Source organism: Pogona vitticeps, chromosome 3, assembly GCF_051106095.1.
Source record: "Pogona vitticeps strain Pit_001003342236 chromosome 3, PviZW2.1, whole genome shotgun sequence".
NCBI classification, from domain to species: Eukaryota; Metazoa; Chordata; class Lepidosauria; order Squamata; family Agamidae; genus Pogona; species Pogona vitticeps.
This window is the reverse complement of record NC_135785.1, coordinates 200,534,792-200,556,461: the sequence shown is the minus strand read 5'-3', so window position 1 is coordinate 200,556,461 and position 21,670 is coordinate 200,534,792. Positions and strand designations below refer to the sequence as shown.

Below are 21,670 nucleotides of genomic sequence, written 5' to 3'. Positions count from 1 at the left end.
TATAGTTTATTCAGTCAAGTGGTATCGTTTAAGATTGTTGTTTCGTAGATGTCCATGGAGTTTACAGCCTATTAATAATAAGAATATTGTGAATTTGTCATTAGGGAGCAATTTAGAAAGAGACATGAAGGTGCCAACCTTGAAGATGACAAAACTTTTGCTTAAACAACAAACAACCTTCCCTTCCAACTAGGGATAGATGGGAATTCCATTTGGCCTAGGGAATTTTTAATTTAAAATAATGCATACATTTCTTCATAAACAAAAAAACAAAAAAATAGAAGAGCTAAACAATTTGAGCTGGAGAGAAAAACAAAACTGACAGATTCAGCGCTATCTTCACACCTAAGGTCATATGCTGACAATGAAAGAAATATAAAATATTAACATCTCACTGCATGCAGTCTTAACTGATTTTGAAATACAGCATATTGCAAGATTACTACCTACCATCCTCAAGGGTAGTAGTTATAATTTCCTGAGAAGATGGTCCTATCCCAGCTCGATTGCATGCCTGCACCACCATGCCGTATTGCGTAAATTTTTTAAGGTTATCTAAAGTATAAACTTCACTGTCCCCGGTGGTATCGATACTGATGATGTTGAACTGGAAATTGCCCCCTGCACTGTATTCCCGGTAACCGATCTGGTATCCACGAATAATTCCATTTTGCAAATGTTTCTTTGGAGCCTAAAGAAGATACAAGTCATGCATACTTTTAATGTTACAAAATCAGAAGCCAAGAACTTTCCACTCCCATGTTACAAAACCCAGACTATCAAGTGTCTACTAGCCAGCACTACGTTGATAACAGAGACAATAGAAGAAAGAATTTCAAACTATGTTTAAAAATATATTTATATCAAACAGCATGTTTGAAGGTGCATGGGAACTAAGACTTTTCTTTCTTCTGCCAGGTAAAGAAAACTGGAAGCAATCACTGTAATGAATCTTCTGAAAAACTGTAGCAATCATTAGAGATTATAAGAAGCTAATAGTTTTATTCTAGATTTCCCAAACAGATGCTTGTAAACATGGACTTAAAACTCAACTAGGCATTGGCCCCACATCTTATCTCCAATCCCAGAACTGCAGCAGGGGTGCCTTGTCTCTATTACTGATAAAGTCTGATCAATGCATATTTTAATATTTGCTAACATGGTCTTCAAATGTGATCAGTTCCCTTTTCAAATTCTGGTTTCCCTCTGACACTCTGCTTTCCATTTTTTACATGATTGTTGGGAGGCAGCCTCTCTGTTTGGTTAGACTGTTAGTCACAGCTCCAAATAACTAATGGGATGAATTATTCTTAATTTTTTTTTCAAAGCTCTGTTCAGAAAACTGTATCACTGATGGGGTCTGAGTTTGTTCAGTCACATATATATAGCATCCTATTCAAAAAAATAAGATGACTTTCTCCTTCATGGATTGCTGCCTTGTCGTGGCGAAGGGGCTTGAGTAACTCAGAGAAGCTATGGGCTATGCCGTGCAGGGACACCCAAGACGGACAGGACATAGTGGAGAGTTCCGACTAAACGCAATCCACCTGGAGTAGGAAATGGCAAGCCACTCCAGTATCTTTGCCAAGAACGCCCCATGATCAGAAACAAAAGGCTAAAAGATATGACGCTGGAAGATGGGCCCCTCAGGTCGGAAGGCGTCCAACATGCTACTGAGGAAGAGTGGAGGACAAGTACAAGTAGCTCCAGAGCTAATGAAGTGGTTGGGCCAAAGCCGAAAGGACGCTCAGCTGTGGACGTGCCTGGAAGTGAAAGGAAAATCCAATGCTGCAAAGAAGAATACTGCATAGGAACCTGGAATGTAAGATCTATGAACGTTGGGAAGCTGGAGGTGGTCAAACAGGAGATGGCAAGAATAAACATCAACATCCTGGGCATCAGTGAACTAAAATGGACAGGAATGGGCGAATTCAGCTCAGATGATTATCATATCTACTATTGTGGGCAAGAATCCCGTAGAAGGAATGGAGTAGCCCTCATAGTCAACAAAAGAGTGGGAAAAGCTGTAATGGGATACAATCTCAAAAACGATAGAATGATGTCAATACGAATCCAAGGCAGACCATTCAACATCACAATAATCCAAGTTTATGCACCAACCAGCATTGCTGAGGAGACTGAAACTGAACAATTCTATGAAGATTTACAACACCTTCTAGAACTGACACCAAAGAAAGATGTTCTTCTCATTCTAGGGGACTGGAATGCTAAAGTAGGGAGCCAAGAGATAAAAGGAACAACAGGGAAGTTTGGCCTTGGAGTTCAGAACGAAGCAGGACAAAGGCTAATAGAGTTTTGTCAAGAGAATAAGCTGGTCATCACAAACACTCTTTTCCAACAACACAAGAGGCGACTCTATACATGGAAATCACCAGATGGGCAATATTGAAATCAGATTGATTATATTCTCTGCAGCCAAAGATGGAGAAGCTCTGTACAGTCAGCAAAAACAAGACCTGGAGCTGACTGCGGTTCTGATCATCAGCTTCTCATAGCAAAATTCAAGCTTAGACTGAAGAGATTAGGAAAAACCACTGGGCCACTCAGGTATAATCTAAACCAAATCCCTTATGAATACACAGTGGAAGTAAAGAACAGATTTAAGGAACTAGATTTGGTAGACAGAGTGCCTGAAGAACTTTGGATAGAGGCTCGTAACATTGTCCAGGAGGCAGCAACGAAAACCATCCCAAAGAAAAGGAAATGCAAGAAAGCAAAGTGGCTGTCCAATGAGGCCTTAGAAATAGCAGAGGAGAAGGGAAGCAAAATGCAAGGGAGATAGGGAAAGTTACAGAAACTTGAATGCAGACTTCCAAAGAATAGCAAGGAGAGACAAGAGGGCCTTCTTAAATGAACAATGCAAAGAAATAGAGGAAGATAACAGAAAAGGAAAGACCAGAGATCTGTTCAGGAAAATTGGACATATTAGAGGAACATTTTGCGCAAAGATGAACATGATAAAAGACAAAAATGGGAAGGACCTAACAGAAGCAGAAGACGTCAAGACGAGGTGGCAAGAATACACAGAGGAATTATATCAGAAAGACTTGGATATCCCGGACAACCCAGACAATGTAGTTGCTGACCTTGAGCCAGACATCCTGGAGAGCGAAGTCAAGTGGGCCTTAGAAAGCCTGGCTAACAACAAGGCCAGTGGAGGTGATGGCATTCCAGTTGAACTATTTAAAATCTTGAAAGATGATGCTGTTAAGGTGCTACATTCAATATGCCAGCAAGTTTGGAAAACTCAACAGTGGCCAGAGGATTGGAAAAGATCAGTCTACATCCCAATCCCAAAGAAAGGCAGTGCCAAAGAATGCTCCAACTACCGTACAATTGCACTCATTTCGCACGCTAGCAAGGTTATGCTCAAAATCCTACAAGGTAGGCTTCAGCAGTATGTGGACCGAGAACTCCCAGAAGTACAAGCTGGATTCCGAAGAGGCAGAGGAACTCGAGACCAAATTGCTAACTTGCGCTGGATCATGGAGAAAGCCAGAGAGTTCCAGAAAAATATCTACTTCTGCTTCATTGACTATGCGAAAGCCTTTGACTGTGTGGACCACAGCAAACTATGGCAAGTTCTTAAAGAAATGGGAGTGCCTGACCACTTTATCTGTCTCCTGAGAAACCTATATGTGGGACAGGAAGCAACAGTTAGAACTGGTCATGGAACAACTGAGTGGTTCAAAATTGGGAAAGGAGTACGGCAAGGCTGTATATTGTCCCCCAGCTTATTTAACTTATATGCAGAATACATCATGCGGAAGGCTGGACTGGAAGAAACCCAAGCCGGAATTAAGATTGCCGGAAGAAATATCAACAACCTCCGATATGCAGATGATACCACTCTGATGGCAGAAAGTGAGGAGGAATTAAAGAACCTTGTAATGAGAGTGAAAGAGGAGAGTGCAAAAAATGGTCTGAAACTCAACATCAAAAAAACTAAGATCATGGCCACTGGTCCCCTCACCTCCTGGGAAATAGAAGGGGAAGATATGGAGGCAGTGTCAAATTTTATCTTCCTGGGCTCCATGATCACTGCAGATGGAGACAGCAGCCCTGAAATTAAAAGACGCCTTCTTCTTGGGAGGAAAGCGATGACAAATCTTGACAGCATCTTGAAAAGCAGAGACATCACTTTGCCAACAAAAGTCCGAATAGTCAAAGCTATGGTTTTTCCTGTCGTGATGTATGGAAGTGAGAGCTGGACCATAAAGAAAGCAGGCCGTCGAAGAATTGATGCCTTTGAATTGTGGTGCTGGAGGAGGCTCTTGAGAATCCCCTGGATTGCAAAGAGAACAAACCTATCAATTCTAAAGGAAATCAACCCTGAGTGCTCACTGGAAGGACAGATCCTGAAGCTGAGGCTCCAGTACTTTGGCCATCTCATGAGAAGAAAAGAGTCCTTGGAAAAAACCTTGATGTTAGGAAGGTGTGATGGCAAGAGGAGAAGGGGACGACCGAGGATGAGATGGCTGGACAGTGTCTGCGAAGCAACCAACATGAACCTGACACAACTCCGGGAGGCAGTAGAAGACAGGAGGGCCTGGCGTGCTCTGGTCCATGGGGTCACGAAGAGTCGGACACGACTAAACGACTAAACACACACACAAGATGACTTTAGTTAACAAAACAATATGATGTGGTTTTAGTATTCCTTTTGTTTACCATTTCTTAGAGTTGTTTTTATTTTATTTTATTTTATTTATTGCATTTATACCCCGTCTATATAGTCGAACAACCACTCTAGGTGGCTACATTTGTTTCATCTTTTTCAGTATTTGCATGCTTATTGTTTTTAGCTTTAAATACTCTTTCAATGATATAAAGCACAATGGGTCTTTTTAAAGGAGAAGGATGAAATAAAAATATTTTTAAAAATGAATAAGCTTAAATAAGCATAGTGAACTTTTAATAAATGTGCAGTCAGTCTTTAAGACACTGAAAATCACAGACTGCCTCCGTCTCTAAAGAATGCCTTTATTGTCTACCTAAAGTGACAACCCAAGATAGATCCTACAAAGTCACCTCAGAGCATGACAGATGCAGGCAGTAGAAAGTGCTAACATTTTAATCAGAGGTGTCAATATGCCCTTAGCTATACATGTCTTCCTCTTATTATCTTTGTTCTGGAAATAATATTTTTCTGCTTAGAGACAATTAAGTAGATACACTGAAAGAGCCGTCCCTCAAGGAGGTAAGAGGGACGGCTTGCAGACAAAGGGCCTTTTCGGCAGCTGCCCCCAGACTATGGAATGCCCTCCCGACTGAGATTCGTCTGGTGCCGACACTGATGACATTTCGGTGCCAGGTCAAAACCTTCCTGTTCCAGAAGGCTTTTAACTGAAATAATATTAGCTGTGTGTCTGATGGCAATTTTATATGTATTTTAATTGTATTTTAATTGTACATATCTTTATTGTATTTTAAATGCTGTAAGCCGCCCAGAGACCTTTGGGTAGTGTGGGCGGCATATAAATTAAATAAATAAATAAATAAATAAATAAATAAACAAACAAACACACACACACACACACACACACACACACACACACACACACACACACACACACACACACACACACTGGAGCAAAAAAAGAGGCGATTCCTGACTCAGGGATATATGATCCCTACTCTGCATTTAGTTATTTCCTGTCAATTATAGGAGCCTCATGGTGCAGTGGTTAAACTGCAGTGCTGCAGTCAAGACCCTGCTCATGACCTGAGCTTGATCCCAATGGATTTAGATAGCCAGCTCAAGATTGGTGAGCTTTACATTCTGAGATGGTGGGATTTATATTCTAGCGCTATGATCTCAGGAAAAAAAGAGCATTGGTAGGACCTCTCCCACATGGATGGAAGCCCTCTGCCACCTGCAGTCTTCCCTCTCTTCCTTTTCCAAGGCAAGGCTTTTTCGATTCCTTCCAAAGCAGAGGTTAACACAGGATTTCAAGTGTTGGTATTCAACACTCAGGAAGCTCCCTGAAAATCCCACTTCAATTTGTGGATGATCAGAAGGGGCAAACAACATCTCTACTAATTATGGATGAACTCTAGTTTTACAATTTATCTTGTTTTCTCCTGAAAAATTAAAAATGGGAAGACTTCCATTTTTTTCAAGTGCTAGCTGTATAGTGGTTATTCTGGCATCAAGTAAGTCATATTTTGGAAAACTTGTATGTCTTGGAAAACATATGGCCTTATGCACAGTGTTGTAGAGGTAATTTGGAAGTGCTGGTCCTCTGCGTGGAAGTCCTTTCCTCAATAAGGGGAGTCCACTGCATGAGTTCATACCAAAAAATCAGAATCAGGCCTTTTGGTAAGCTAATGGATTCAATTGTTCATTCAAAACCAAAGCACCCTCAGATTAGTTAACTAGTTAACCACCTTCACATACTTTATGTTACTCTAGGGATAGTTTGGAACAATATTCTGTTCTTGGGAAAATTCACTCCCCTTCCCCAACTACTGTGAGTACTACAGCTAAGCTCAAAGGAAACAGGGAAGCCAAAAGGGTGATGGTAGTGGGTGATACCATAGTACCTGCCACTCAGGAAATTCTGGAGCTTTCCCCCTGTGAGCCCTGATGCCACTATATTACTGCTTAAACATCATAAACCTTTTGCAGCCTTACAGAAGATGCGCACAAGACTTTTACCTCTGGAACCTCTAAAGTCCTGCTCAGGTGTTATGCTAGAAACAGTGGACAGATGAAGGGGTGGTAGGAACAGGGATATGTGTTTGATGCCTCATTGTCTATCCCTCCACTCCACATGTAAGTCAGCAAGACCTTCACATGTTTAATTTGAAAGTCTGCAACAGAGTTTGTAAGATTATTCAGCTGGTTGGGAGTCTTTCATATTTATGATGATTTGTCAATAATTTCTTTCTTTATGTAGTCCAACATGAAATATGTCACGCAGGTTCACATCTATCACATGCAAGTAATTTGCTAAAAATTAACTAAAATTTTGTTTCACAGAGACATGCATTATCGTTCAAAAGTTCCAGTGTCATTTTGATATAAATGCTGATATCTCATGGGAAAAACTGATCCTGGCCATGGTCAGAACATGCAGGAAGTCTCTCTCTCACACAAAATTGTTATTCATAGCTTTTTTCCCCTCTATATTGCAGATGCATTTCTAATAATATAGAAGTCAAAATGCCACAAGAACAGTAACATATAATGGCATGCAGATTTAATTTAGCATGCAATTACATTTGGTTGCAAAGTAATTTTTGAAAATGTAGTTGCAAGCAGTGTACAAATAAATTCATCAAACTATGCAAGGCAAAAAAAAACAAAGTGTGCTGCTAATATACCGCCCCATAGCACTTTCAGCACTCCCTGGGAGGTTTACACTTTAATTATGCAGGCTACATGTCGCCTCCCCAGTGAGCTAGATACTCAATTTATGAATCTCAGAAGGATGGAAGGCTCAGTCAACCTTGAGCCGGCTACCTGAATCGGTTAGGATTGAACTCATGTCATGAGCAGAATCTTGACTGCAGTACTGCAGTTTATCCAATGCACCAAAAGTCTGCTATGTTTCCTATGTTTCTCCTTTTTTGTTTGCCTCATGGGCTTATAATTCTGTAACACAACAAGACAACATCTTCAAAAAGTTTAAGAGGCTAGGTTCCCCACCCCCTCAGTATGTGTTATTTACTTACCTTCCACGTTACCCGAATGCTCTGTGAAGATATGGGCTCCAGTTGCACATCTTGAGGTGGTCCATCAGGAGCTGATAAGAGATGAATAGATGAATCTACATGCCAAGCAATTCTCTTGGAAACAATGCAAAAAAAACCATACAAAATGTAACAATACAATGTGCAACATATACTCTAAGACTGTGGTATATAGAAAGTGGCACTTTTTCCAAATTGTAGCTGCACAACAGAATGAACAATAATAAAAACCACAAACAATTAGTCCAATGTTCCATCTAATTTTCTGTCTCATTGTGTGGGAGACTTGCTCCTTGTGCAGCGCAGGTAGGTGGGGCTTCATTCAAAACAGGAAGTAAACTGGCTGCCGGCTGCCCATGTGCGGCCCTGATGGAGCTCTGGGCAAGCACATGCATGCACAGCTTAGGGAGAATGTTGCATTATATTCAGGTATTTTTCCCCATGCAATTACCATCTATGACTGGCATGTCCTTTTTTTAGGGAGCTCAGTATTCCATTTGAAGGTCTTCCAATCCTCCTCTTGATGTGTCCTCCATGTTAAAGGACAGATCATTTCAAATTTGATTTCAAGATAACCATAAGGAGAAAGTTCAGCAACTTTAAACGGCTTATTCATCATGAACACCTGGACAGCAAACTGAGCATACACAGAGATCATCTGGTCACTGTTTTCTCCACTTGAGAGAGATGCAGGGCAATTTTGTTTAAATTATAAAATATATAAACTAGCATATGCAGTTTTATGCCACTCGGTTTCATTGTTTTGCCTTCCTGTTGGGTGATCTGTAAATAAATGTGAGCTCTGTAGCACAGAGGTTGACATGCCCTGAGTCTGACCTGATGGGTTTGAGTAGCCAGTTCAAGATGGACTCAGCTTTCCATCCTTCTGAAGTTGGTACAATAAGTACCCAGCTTGCTGTGAGACAAAGTGTTACAGCCGTGCCCCACTTAACGATTACCCCATATAACGATGAATCCGCTTCACTACGATGTTTTTGTGATTGCAATTGTGATCACAAAACAATGTTTTAATGGGTTTTTTTCGCTTTGCGACGATTGGTTCCCTGCTTCGGGAACTGATTCTTCGCATTACAACGATCAAAACAGCTGATCGTCAGGTTTTCAAAATGGCCACCGGCTGCTCAAAATGGCTCCCCGCTGTTTTTAGGAGGCATTTTTTGCTTAACAGGCACCCGAAAATAGCTGCCATATGGAGGATCTTCGCTGGACGAGCAGGTATTCAGCCCATTGGAATGCATTGAACGGTTTTCAATGCATTTCAATGGGCTTTTTACTTCGCTTGACGATGTTTTCACTCTACAGCGATTTCGCTGGAACGAAATAACGTCATCAAGTGAGGCACCACTGTACTTGCATAATTACATTGTAAACTGCCCTGAGAGTGCTCTAGGGTGGTATATAAGTCAAAATAATAATAGCGATAGTAATAAATGGCTATCCTACTGGGAACGTAGGACAAACCCCTCTCCCCATCGCCCATGTATGCCCTCATTCCCATTCCTGCAGTCCCTCCCACTCCTGCCGCCACATATTGGCTATGAGCTACTGCAGTAAGGAGCTTTTGCTCTTAGAATAGGCTCTATGTGTGATTCCATTCCTTGTTATGGAGAGTTGCTACCATTATTCATTATAAGGAACAGATGAAGGGCCTAAGAGCCAAAAAATGGTAGCAGCAACTTAACAACAGGGCAGTCTATATTATACATTTTTTTCTCTTGTTGGAGGAGCTCTCTTCGTATGTTCTCTTTGAATTAAAGATGCTAACAGCCTGCAGCCACAGGAGTGTATGATATACAGTGCACACCTTTGCCAGGGTGGCTTCCCTTCTTCCTGTCCCCTCTTTCTGCTTAATATTTAATTACGTTGTTTTTGTAAAGCCTTCATTACATTCTCTGCCCTCAGGCATCTCTCAGATGTTGGGGAATCCATACTCATTTAACACGCCTGAGGTAAAAGCAATGAACTAAAATAAACAATGACAAATGGTGGCACTTCCATGCTCTGTGAATGTGTTCCCAGCTGATACCAAGGCAACAAATATTGTGGCTTCACTGAAGCCTTGGCCTTCTCTCCTCTGATTTCACCCTGAATAAATCTGGAGCTTTTGAGGATGGCTTCATGTAATTGACCTTTCACTCAGAATGGATGGCTTCGTAATGAGAGCAAAAGGAAGGGTCAATCATCAAAAAACTAGGCCACAGCAGCAGAGAATATAATGTGACGTTCAGGTTGCACATTATTAATGGAGAAGCTAATCTGCAAATTAAGTCCAGTTGATTGCGCTGCCATGTAAATTTTCAGCTAAATGAAAATCCACAGATAAGAAATATTATTGATTAAACAGGAGAAAAGAAGAATCATTGGACTGCTCTGTATCCACATGTATTATCGAGGGAATTAGCCCATCCATTAGGCAAAGTGAGGCATTTGCCTCAGATGGCAGAATTGTGCCTCTCCTACCTGCCCTCTGAAGCACCCTTTGCTGCTTCAAACACCCCAAGTGTAGCCCTCCAAATGTTGTTGAAAAGCAAGAGCTGGCATTCCTCTCATTGGCAATGCTATGCAGGATTTCAATTCTGGTGATTGCTGGCTTTTTTGCTCCATCAAGGGAATCCTTCCAGGACTATCATGGAGACTGAAAAGTTTCTACAGCAACAGTGGGGAGAAATGCTGAGCACTAGTGTGTGTGCATGTCCCTCCTTCCTTGCTGATTTGCTGAGCAAGATTACCTTTGATTGCCCTGCACACTTGAGCCTGAAATTATTCTTCAGAGGGCCTTCCTACTATTTTATTTCTCTGGCCAATTTCAGGGTTTTATGCTGGTCAGTTTCAAATGTGTGTATGCCAACCCTATGGAAGGCTGACAATCACTGAGGTCTTCTCAGCACTGGGTCAATACTCTTCCAGGGTTTATAAACCCTTTGGATAATACATTGGTGCTTTTAAAATTCTTGTACAGGTGTTGTCCTTGGCAATTGGTTTCATATTGAGTTTAGTCCACAACAACATCTTTTGTTTTAGATTTTATGTTACATTTTACTGATCTTCTACTTACGATCTCACTTTATTTTTTGAGCTTTAATACTAGGTGGTATAGAAATGTAATAGTTATATGACTAAGGCAATGTACGTAATGATAGCCACTCTGGTTAGTTACAGCGCCACACATTTCCAGCAATTCTTCCATATTTTCTGTCCTTTCTTCTCACAGATTTTTGCTCCTCTGTTCCAGAGCTGTGTGGCTTCACCAAGTCTAGTTCCAAGAATCAGTTGCATATCTTTGCCCTATACACCGAAGAATACATATATCTAGATGTTTTGTGGTTGAATTTTCTGGCTACAGATATACTGCACACCACTGAAGATAAAAATAAGGAATACAGAATGTACACAAAACAGGCATTAGTCAAGTTGACAGGTAACGTAAATGCTGCCTGGGAGGAACAGGATGAGAAGAATGTAAGTGGAAAATTGTGAAGGATGCAGAATATGTCACAATATAGTCTGTATATGCATTGCCTGTTTACATAGTTTCATTGTGCTATGTATCTTCTTAACTCTGAATTTAATCTGCTTTTAAATTAAAGGCACAGAAACTTGTCATAAAATTACAGCTACTAATAACCCAAGTTTCCACTGTTACTATTTTCAGTTAAGAAGCTCACTTATAGTGATTAATCTACGCTGAAATGTACTTTCTGTGAAGTCATGCTTTCCCCTTCTTTAGCACACCAATATTCCAATCTCATTTTATTTCTTGACACCCTTAATTCCCACCCAACACCAAGATACTTCACTTCTCCCTAGGAAGGTGGAGTTCTGCATGCCACATGGCTCTTTTAAGTTACGGTTAGAAATGCTGTTCTTTTGACATTGTAGTAAGATTCAGCTGTCAAGCCACACCTATACTTCCAAGAAAGACTGTTGTAAGTAAAGAAAGTTGTTGCTTCACAGCAACTTCAGTCATTTCACATTTCCCAACTGTCAGAAGTAGCAGGAAGGCTCCTGGCAGTGGCTAGCCTCTTGACCGGGCACTGCTCCATGTCCCACTTTAATGTAAAGATTCTATGTAAGCAGGATGTGTGAAACAGGCAGTTTCATGGCAGTTTTCAGATAGCCCATAGTAAAAAAAACTTGTTGTGGGTTTTCTGAAACATGTAGTTACTGCTGCAGTCATGGGAGATTAAATAAAAAGCCAAAAAAGATGTTTGAGTTGCTACCAAATTCTAGTGGCATAATTCTGTTAGTAGCAGCTATGGCAAAAGGGGGATGGAGGAGATTTGGCCACATACAGCCCTTAAGGTAAATACTAAGATCTAAAATTACATAGGAACACCACTACATGGCCTTATGCTTACGGTTTCCTTCTCAACCAAGTCACTAAGGCCAGAAAGAAGGATTAAACTAGCTTAGGTTCAAGCCTGTGTAAGACTACTGTTTATTTGAAGAACTTGCATGTGAGATGAAACCTAGGCACTAGACTGCTGTGTTTATAAAATATTACCACAATGTCTTCTTAGGCTACTATGGAATTTTCTTAGCAGCCTAAACAATGTGTAACCTAAAAAGATTTCTTGACATCTTTAGCCTGGTATCAATGTGTTAAAAATGCCAAGTATGCCAAGTAGCCGCCTAGAGTGGTCCTGACCCGATCAGATAGGCGGGATATAAATTAAACTAAAAAAAATCCAACAATGGATAATACAAAGGGTTAGATTTAACTGTGCCCAGTATATAGAACATACCTGCTTCATCAGTTGTAATGGTGAGCTCATTGCTGGCTTCACTCTTGCCAATGCGATTTTTTGCATACATGCGGATGTTGTAGGTAGAGGAAGCATGAAGGTCAATGATTGTGGCCTGGTTCAGCTGTGGGGAAACATCTTTGGTTCTTTGGACAGAATCCCAAGAATCTATTTAATGAAAAATGTGGGAAAGATCATCAATCTTCCTCTGTTCCTTTCTTCTTTTCTTTTTTTATCAGAATACAGCAGGACCCTTCATATCTGCAGGAGATTGGTCCCAAGCCCACCCCACAGATGTGAAAACTGCAGATAATAGCAAATGCTACACACTGCATGGTAAAAGAAAAATATTTCAGAAAAAAAATCATGCACATTAACAGAAATGGTCACTAGAGGGGACCAGAGGTCATCCTATGTACTCTTCAAGAACAAGGATTCTTAGTATGGTCTCTGACTCCCTCTAGTAGCCAGTTCTGGTAATACATGGGAAAATAATTATTTTCTGGATTTTTTCTTTTAGATTTTTAATATTTTCAGCCCACAGATAAGTGTATCAATGAATACTGATCCTGAAGATACAGGGGTCCTACTGTAACAAACAAAACATGGTTTCAAAAGTGGATAACACAGGTACAATGGACTATATTAAATGGGAAAACAACATTCAACCGATAATAGAAAATAGATTCACACAGAAATTGATGTTTGTTTGTTTGTTTGTTTGTCTGTTTGTTCAGCTTCTATACCACCCATTTGGCTGGTTTACCACGATACCAAAAAAATTAATAATAATTAGAACACCAAATAAAGACATACGTCAAATTATAACTATCAACAGTAGGTATAGACTCAAAGTAAAGCAAAACCAAACACAAATCAAAAGTCTAAACATAAATAAGAGACACACCATAAAATAAAACCAACATAGATATAAATGATTAAGAGGTAAGGTGGCAGAACAGAAATAAACACCGGAGTGTGCAGTTTCTTGAACTTGACATTCAGATGTCAAGTCCGGGAAATTCTGCCTAAAAAGCCAGGACTTCAAAGACCGTTTAAAAATTCCCAGTGAAGGGGCCAGATGAGTATCAGGTGGGAGATCGTTCCAGATGTGATGAGTGACAGCTGAAAAGGCCTGGTTTCCAGTCTTCTCCTTCCAGGCCTCTTTCAGGGTCAGTGGTCTCAACCTCTCTGCCTGAGAAGATCAAATACAGTGGTGCCTCGCTTAGCAATGTTAATCTGTGCAGCAAAAATCGCTGCTAAGTGATTTCATCGCTAAGCGATATTAAAAAGCCCATAGAAATGCATTAAAACCTGATTAATGCGTTCCTATGGGCTAAAAACTAACCTTAAAGTGAAGATCCTCCATGGAGGGGCCATTTTCGGTGCCTCTAAAGCGCGGCAAAACAGCGAGCGGCCATTTTGAAACCGCTGATCAGCCGGCCAAAAATGAGGACTTTGTGATGATTGCTTCCCTGCGATCATCGCAAAGTGAATTTTCCGCATAGGGACCATCGCAAAGCGATCGCTCTTGTGATGGCAAAAATCCATCACAAAGCAATTTCATCGCTATACGGAGCGATCGCTATGCGAGGCACCACTGTAGGTCAGGCAGATCTCATTGGGAGGAGATGTTCTGTCAGATATCGAGGTCCCAAACCGCTTAGTGCCTTATATGTCAAAGTCATCACCTTGAAGCTGGCACGAAAATGAACAAGTAACTATCTTCTATAATAGTCATCTTTCTGTTTGTATGTGTTAGTATGCATCTCAATGTGTTTCGGTACATCTGTATAAATATTTATTATAAATCTAGTAGTTTTCTAAAAGGTTACTGCGTTGGTCTGTTTCAAAAACAAAATAAAAAAATAATGTCATGGCACCTTTAAGAGTAACAAATTACATTCCACTTTGTAAGACATATCAATAGTCTAGTAGCTTTCAGTCACCTTCAGAGTGTCTCATAGCTTCAGATTATCACAGTGTTCAGGTGTAAAGAAGTCATTCTTGAAGAGAAGAGCAGATTGAGACAACAATCCTATATATCTGTACCTGAGAACACAATCTTCTCCATACATACTCAACAGGGCTTACTTCGCTGCTGAGTAGACATTTAGAGGACTGCATTATACATACATTACAGAACACACACTTTCCTATCTAAAAGAACCATTGTATGATACTAGAACATGTACCATCTGAGTCCATTGAACTTTTTATGGCTATCATACATGTACATGTATTATGTAGAACTGCCCATACACTAGCTTTGCCTGTAAAACAATGGTTTGTGCCTAAAAATAGAGAACTAATTAGCATCCTAATCAGCTCTTGGAGACTAATTAGTTCAAGCAAATCCAGACAGAAGAAAACAATCTTATATTTCTGCTCTACTTACTGTGCATGTATGCGATGTGGAGAGGTGAGCTGGCAATTACCACAGGAATGCTTTAAAGACATATCAGCTCTGAAAGTTGTTTCTGTGGAAATTAACTACAGTGGTGCCTCGCATAACGATGTTAATTGGTTCCAGAAAAAAAAAACGTTATGTGAAAACATCGTTATGGGAAGCACCATTTCCCATAGGAATGCATTGAAAACCGGTTAATCCGTTCCAACTGGAACGGATTATCCGGTTTTTTCCCTCCCCCCCGCAGCTTGGATCTGGCCCATGGCGGCTACCTCAGCCATGGCTGGACTCCCTAGAGTCCGGCCATGGCTGGGGTAGCCGCTGCGGTTACCCTTTAAGCGGCGGAGACAGGCTGGGGGGTGGACCGGGGAGCTTGAAGCCTCTCCGCGCCGCCTACCCAGGTCGTTCCCGGACTTCTGGAAGTCCGGGAACGACCTGGGTAGGCGGCGCGGAGAGGCTTCAAGCTCCCCGGTCCACCCCCCAGCCTGTCCCCGATGCCGGTAGCCTCCCCCGCCGCCTACCCAGCCCGTTCTCGGACACCTAGGTGTCTGAGAACGGGCTGGGTAGGCGGCGCAAGGAGGCTTTAAGCGGCGGGGACAGGCTGGGGGGTGAATCGGGAAGCTTGAAGCCTTCCCGCGCTGCTTACCCAGGCCGTTCCCGGACTTCTGGAAGTCCGGGAATGGCCGGGGTAGGCGGCGCAGAGAGGCTTCAAGCTTCCCGGTCCACCCCCCAGCCTGTCCCCGGAGCTCGGAAGGGAATTGTCGGCAGGGGACGGTGGCTTCGGGGTCCTTCCGAGGCCGCAGCCCACTGCCGACATTTTCCCCCAGCTGAGCAGCGGGGCTTCAAAGCTCCCGCGGCTCAGCTGGGGAAAAATGGTGCCTATGGGGAAAAATCGCAAAGCGATTTTTCCCCATAGGCAAGATCGTTGTGCAATCGCAAAAGCGATGGCAACAAAGCCATCGCTATGCGATTTTTTCGTTAAACGGGGCACTCGTTAAGCGAGGCACCACTGTACTCTGGAACAAGTCTATGGGCTATTACAACTATTAATTAAAGAGATGAGATAGAATTTTTTGGGAAATATTGAGCAAATGGAAGAAAGTTCAGCATTTATTTTTATTTTATTTTTTGTAAGCATTGCCACATGTCTTCTATATCATGTTCCATCCCACAGATCAAGCAAGGATTCCTTCCTGACCATTAGAGCCATGGGACAAGTATGAATCAAAAAAGAATAAGGAAGCTGTTCCACAAGTGTGAAACACCATTCCTTTAAAAAAATATTTTTCCCTTTGCATCTCCCTCTCTCTCCCCCCCCTCTGTGTCTATGTGTGTGTGTGTGTGTGTGTGAGAGAGAGAGACAGAATGCCAACTAAAATAGATCTCTGAACAAAAATCTGTACTTCTACTTCTTCTAATATGGTAGTAATCATATGCACAAAGAATAATTCCAGCTGCACCAGTTTAGACAATTAGTCTTCAGATCATTCATACCTCAGAGACAGGTAACCTGGCACTTTTGAGATTTCTAGGACAACTAATGGGAGCTTTAGTCCAAAAAATCAGGAAGATCTGCTAAAAGCGCTCCAGATGTTTCTGTGCAAACAGAATTTCACCACTGTAATAAAATACATGGTAGGCCAATTTAATCCAGTGTCATGTGGAACTATAGTAGACTTACTGAGTCAATAGGACTTGAATGAGAATTAATTTAATGAATCCTCTTCATTTGGGTTTAATTTATCCCTCTGTTAATGACAGAAAGTATTCTAATGTGTAGTTGTTGTTAAATATGCTGTGTAACATGTACAAAATTTCCATTATTTGTTTAACTCTTAAAGAACTCTATTGTATACGAGTGCGGGATATTGCTTCTGTGTCCCTGATTCAAAACACCAGGTAACGTCTGACTCTGCAATATCATGCCTGTATTACCAGTAGAAAAAAAGATGCCGAGTTTAACACAGCAAAGGCTGGCAGGATCAAGGGTCAAGGCAGTCTAAAAGATCTTTTCTTGTATTAGCTAACATTCAGAAACAGCATGCTATACAGTATGCATGGAACACTATTATATGTATCCTCATAGTGAACATGGGTCTCTGGAGTGTCAAAACAGCTCAACTGAAACATTAGAAGAAAGCATGAAGACTTTTACATGCAGAGAAGATGCAAAGGGTGGGTAATCATTTTTTTACTTTTACTTTACTTTTATTGAACTTATACCCCACCCTTCTAGACAGAGTCTACTCGGGGCGGTTTACACGAGTAATAACACACAATAAAAGAACATACGTAATAAAACCTACTAACAACTAATGTCTATATACATTATCAAGATGGGATACTTAAGAAACAGAAAATCAGTTAATTGACTAGAGGGAAGGCCTGCCTAAAGAGCCAGGTTTTTAAATTTTAGTGGACTTACCAGGTTTAGATATGTATATCTTGCACATAAAGGGTGAAAAAATTCCAAAGCTTTCTCTTAAAAGCCAAAAGGAATTGGAAACATCCACTTAACTCAAATATGAAAGAGAAGCAAAGTCTCAGGATGTAACAAAAAGAGGGTGGTCGTGGTTGCATTTTAAAAACTGCCCAATGCTTTTCACGGCCACTCAATTTGTGGCCTTCCTTGGGGGCGATAATTCTGACATGTGTAATGGAGATCTCTTTCAGTCTAATTAATGACAATGATTTCTGTGCAAATTGAGCAGAACTGTGATAGCTGCAGCTTTGTTTGTATGGACTTGTGGAGATTAGAAGCAATGAATGGGTAGTATGTATCTGTTTGAACAGTCAGTTTGTGGTTGCTGTGTGAGTGAGTGTGTTTGTGCTTCTCAAAAAGAGAGGGGATACCAAGATATCATGTACACATTTCCTGGCAGACAAAACAACTTTATTTGTCTTGCTTTTGCTTTGGATGTGAGGAAATGCAGAGGGTCTGAAAATTCCTTTTTCAAAGATGCCTCATCGTATTGCGTCAGTTTAAATCAACCCAAAAGAGGAATTGATTAAGTATTCTTCACATCCCTATTCCAGATGTATTGTGACAGTAGTTCCCATCATTGCTCACCAATGCACTATGACTTACCTGTGTTGTAGCCAAACAACAGCTGGAGGGTCACACACTCTCCAGCCCTAGTTTTAACAGCTAATTAAATGGCTTTTGCTACATGCTCATTCATAAATCCATTACTACCTTCTCCTGTGCATTTAAAAAACCTGCATGATAAACAGCATTTAAAGATATAGTTCCAAGTGTCTTTTCTCCCAAACCTGCATTTCAGGATGCACACATGAAGCCAATAATTCAAAGTTCCTATTAATATGAAATTTAAGAGATAACTATATTCCATGTCACATTAGACTGGGGGAAGAGGGTGAAGCTCACTTCTGTTCATATCAGAGTTTGCAAAGTCTGACTTCTTCAGGCATTGCTAAATTAGGAGAAAATTGTGCCATAAAGGAGAAACAGGCTGAAACTATATGATACAGGTAGCACGTAGAAGTGAGAATTCCTTAAGTGCTGAAAGATGCCTTATCATAGTAACATGAGCTTTCTCCCTCTCTCTATCTTACAAAGCAGCTTACCTTATTTTGTGACTACTCACAGGGAGAAAACCGCAAACTTAACAAGCAAGTCTGAGTGCTTAGACACGCATCTCTGTGGCATTACTGTCAACTTCTAATTACACACACACTCTGAATTGTACAATTTGAGCCATGAAGGCTATCATGTTTTCTGATGCTTTTATTTTATGTGTACATTCTGTTGTTAACTGGAAGTTGAGTCATAGCAACTGGACTTCTTTCTTATTAGACTGAAATGTTTCGCTACTCATCCAAGCATCTTCTTCAGTCTGAGCAGAGTTGTTACGAGACCCCTGATATATCTTTCACGTTGATTTCACTTTCCCCTGGTCCAAATAGGCTCATTATATGGACAAAGGACCGGGTTGAGGGGGGGAGAGTGAAAATCTCACTTCTGTAGTCCTTCTCCACCCATTGTGGAGTGGAGAATTAACAGTTGTTAACAGTGGTCTTCCTGCAGATGGATGAAACTTCCAGATAACCTCACCTGGATGACTGAGAAACTTCACAGATATTCTGTTGTTAACTACCCAGAGTACTGGCCTGCAGAGCAGAGGTTTCATACGGCCGGGATCTAATGGTTGTTGTGGATTTTTCGGGCTCTTTGGCCATGTTCTGAAGGTTGTTCTTCCTGATGTTTCATCAGTCTCTGTGGCCGGCATCTTCAGAGGACCCTCTGAAGATGCCGGCCACAGAGACTGGTGAAACATCAGGAAGAACCACCTTCAGAACATGGCCAAAGAGCCCGAAAACCCATAATAAACATCGGAAAACCCTGTGTTCGTTCCAAAACAAAAAGGTTCTAACTTTATAGAATAAAGATAATTTAAGAATAATGGCTGATGAATTATGCCATCAACCCACTTTCCTGTTCTCCCCCTTCATGTGTTAGCATCAGAAACCCTCTCATGCACAACTTTGCAAAACTCATATTTACTATTTAAATGTACTCCATCCTTACATATGTGATGCATTCAGAAAGGACAGGATTGAGGAGCAAATGTAGCATGAATAAACATGGCAGTGTATTTTTATTTCATTTTTTAAAAAAATGTTAGACTTTTGTTTGAGGAAGATACAATCCTAGTGTACAATTCCAGATATATAAAACAAGATGACACCAATCACCTATTTAGTTTGTTTGCTCTGCCATCCGGTGGTCCTGTGTAGAATGACACCTTCAGAAACGATTTCTTTACACTCTTGATACAGCTGCTGTTGCCAATCTGGCTGGTACTGCATCCACTGCCAAGCATTTGTATGGCGCTTTAGACTAAATATCTGAAGCGTTACACATGTTACTTCAGTAACACCAAGAGGAGGTATTGTTTGTAGGAAGTGATTTTACTGCAGATGCTGAGGATGCTGAGGCAAAAAGGAAATTTCCTTGAGGAAACCAAAGAGGGGCAACCCACAGGTTAAGTCGGCCAGGTTCGTCTCAGCATTCTGTGATAAGACATCGCCTTAATCTGGTCTTATGCCACCAAGAGACATAACTCCTCCTGAAGGAAGATTTTGAAACTGGAATGTTCAGTCTCTATGCTGATTCTCTGGAACACTACAACTCACTACACTAAATCTGGAACAGTAAAAGCCTCAGAACTTATTATATCTGTGCATATACAATTGTGAAAGTGTCATGAATGGCTTTTAAGTGCATGAGTGAGATGGATAAAGGTGGACAGAAGCTAGGTTAGATCAATAACTATGTGAATGAGACTTACATAGTTCTCCCTCTCTATGAGAAAAGCTTCTATGGTGTGTGTTCTAGTATATGCAAAGGCCAGGGTACAAGGAAAAGGCTTAGGTTTGAGCTGATACTAGCTAATTCTTTCCAAGCTGAGTGCTGGGATGAGGCTGCAATTGATGAAGGCATGAGTGAAGTGTTGGGTTTTCTCAGGGAGATCACAAGCCCACATTCCACAGTTCTGAGAGGGATCCCAGCTGAAGCAGCCTTTTTGGTTCAGTAACGCACTGCTTTGGATATTAACAAGAAATATAGCAAGGTATAAGTTAGAAAAGGGCAGACTGTTCCTAAGTCCAGCTCTTCAAGCTGCACAGAACTACCCTGGTTGAACTAGACTGATTTGGAAGGTGTCTGCTGTGACTCTGAAATGGATCCAACTTTAAATCAGACCCGAACAGACTCTGAAACCACTGAATAGATACTGAAGTCATCACTGCCCATAAGTGTGGATCTTCCTCAGAGGTCCTTGGATTGTGCAGTAAGTAAGCCCTGTTGGTGATGGGTGGCATGACTCTGGACAGGGGAAGTTGACCTGATGCCCTGTCCGTGACAGATAAAAACCTTTTCCCAAACTTTTTGATTTCTTGATTTCTTCCTCTTGCTGTGCTATGTTCCCTTCACGGACAATTTTTCTTCTGTTTCTTTATATTGCTGTCTGCCTCTAGAATTATATTGAAACATAGGGGATTCAACTAGGAAAGAAGATGCCAGGTTCTCTGCAGCCTGTGACCACTGAGAGCTTTGTTCCTGCTCAAAACCAGCTGCAAGCAGACATGATCGTTCAAATACAGTGGGGCTACTAGGGTCTACTGCTGTTGATGCCTCCTCTCACTTCTTTTTCTCTTGGGTGGCTCGTGCCTCTCTGCCAGAGTCTGAAACAAATTCCTTCCACTAACTACAACTCCCAGAATCCCTTAGATGTCAGTGGGTAACTGGCCACCATATGAAGTGGAGGGGGAATGGTGACTCATATACAGCTACCTTCCTGCATGTGTGGAAAGAGAGACCAACAATGTAGTGGTGACTTTAAAAGTAGGCAGCTAGATAGGACCATATCAAAAACTGAGGGACTCCTCTTTTCTCAAGTTAATGGCTGTTAATTGCCCATTAATGATCAAGCCACCTTCAAGTGCTTTGCATGACAACAAGGATGCCTTGCAACAACATTTCTCTCCCAGCTACTGTCTTGATGGCAGCGAAGCTCAGAGGGAACAGGGAATCTTGGAGGGAGCAGATATTGAGGTTGAGAATCTTTTGGTTCCCAGTGCAGAGGCACAGCCTTTGCCAGAGGTTTTTCTGGATCCAGAATTTAAGGATGTCCTTTAGTTTTCTCTTCAGCATAGCTGGAACCCCAGAGTGTCCTTCTAGACTTACCACAGGTGTAACATTGCCTATTAAGGAATGGCCAAAGGGAACCAGGAGGGCAAGCATCTCCTGCGG

The 21,670-nt window shown here is 41.3% G+C and overlaps 1 protein-coding gene across 4 annotated transcripts in view; it reads right to left on the bottom strand.

Annotated features, from left to right (window-relative positions):
• The window catches only part of DSCAM (DS cell adhesion molecule), a 427,910-nt gene that overhangs the window by 78,344 nt on the left and 327,896 nt on the right, over positions 1 to 21,670 (bottom strand). For all 4 annotated transcript variants that reach the window (XR_013543612.1, XR_013543613.1, XM_072994153.2 and 1 more), the window contains exons 15-17: positions 12,486 to 12,653; positions 7,702 to 7,772; positions 451 to 691 (exon numbers count right to left, since the gene is read on the bottom strand). Coding sequence is in view for 2 of the 4 variants with exons in the window: in XM_072994153.2 (XP_072850254.1) it covers positions 451 to 691; positions 7,702 to 7,772; positions 12,486 to 12,653 (480 nt within the window). In the remaining 2 variants the exon portion in view is untranslated. The remainder of the gene's footprint in view (positions 1 to 450; positions 692 to 7,701; positions 7,773 to 12,485; positions 12,654 to 21,670) is intronic.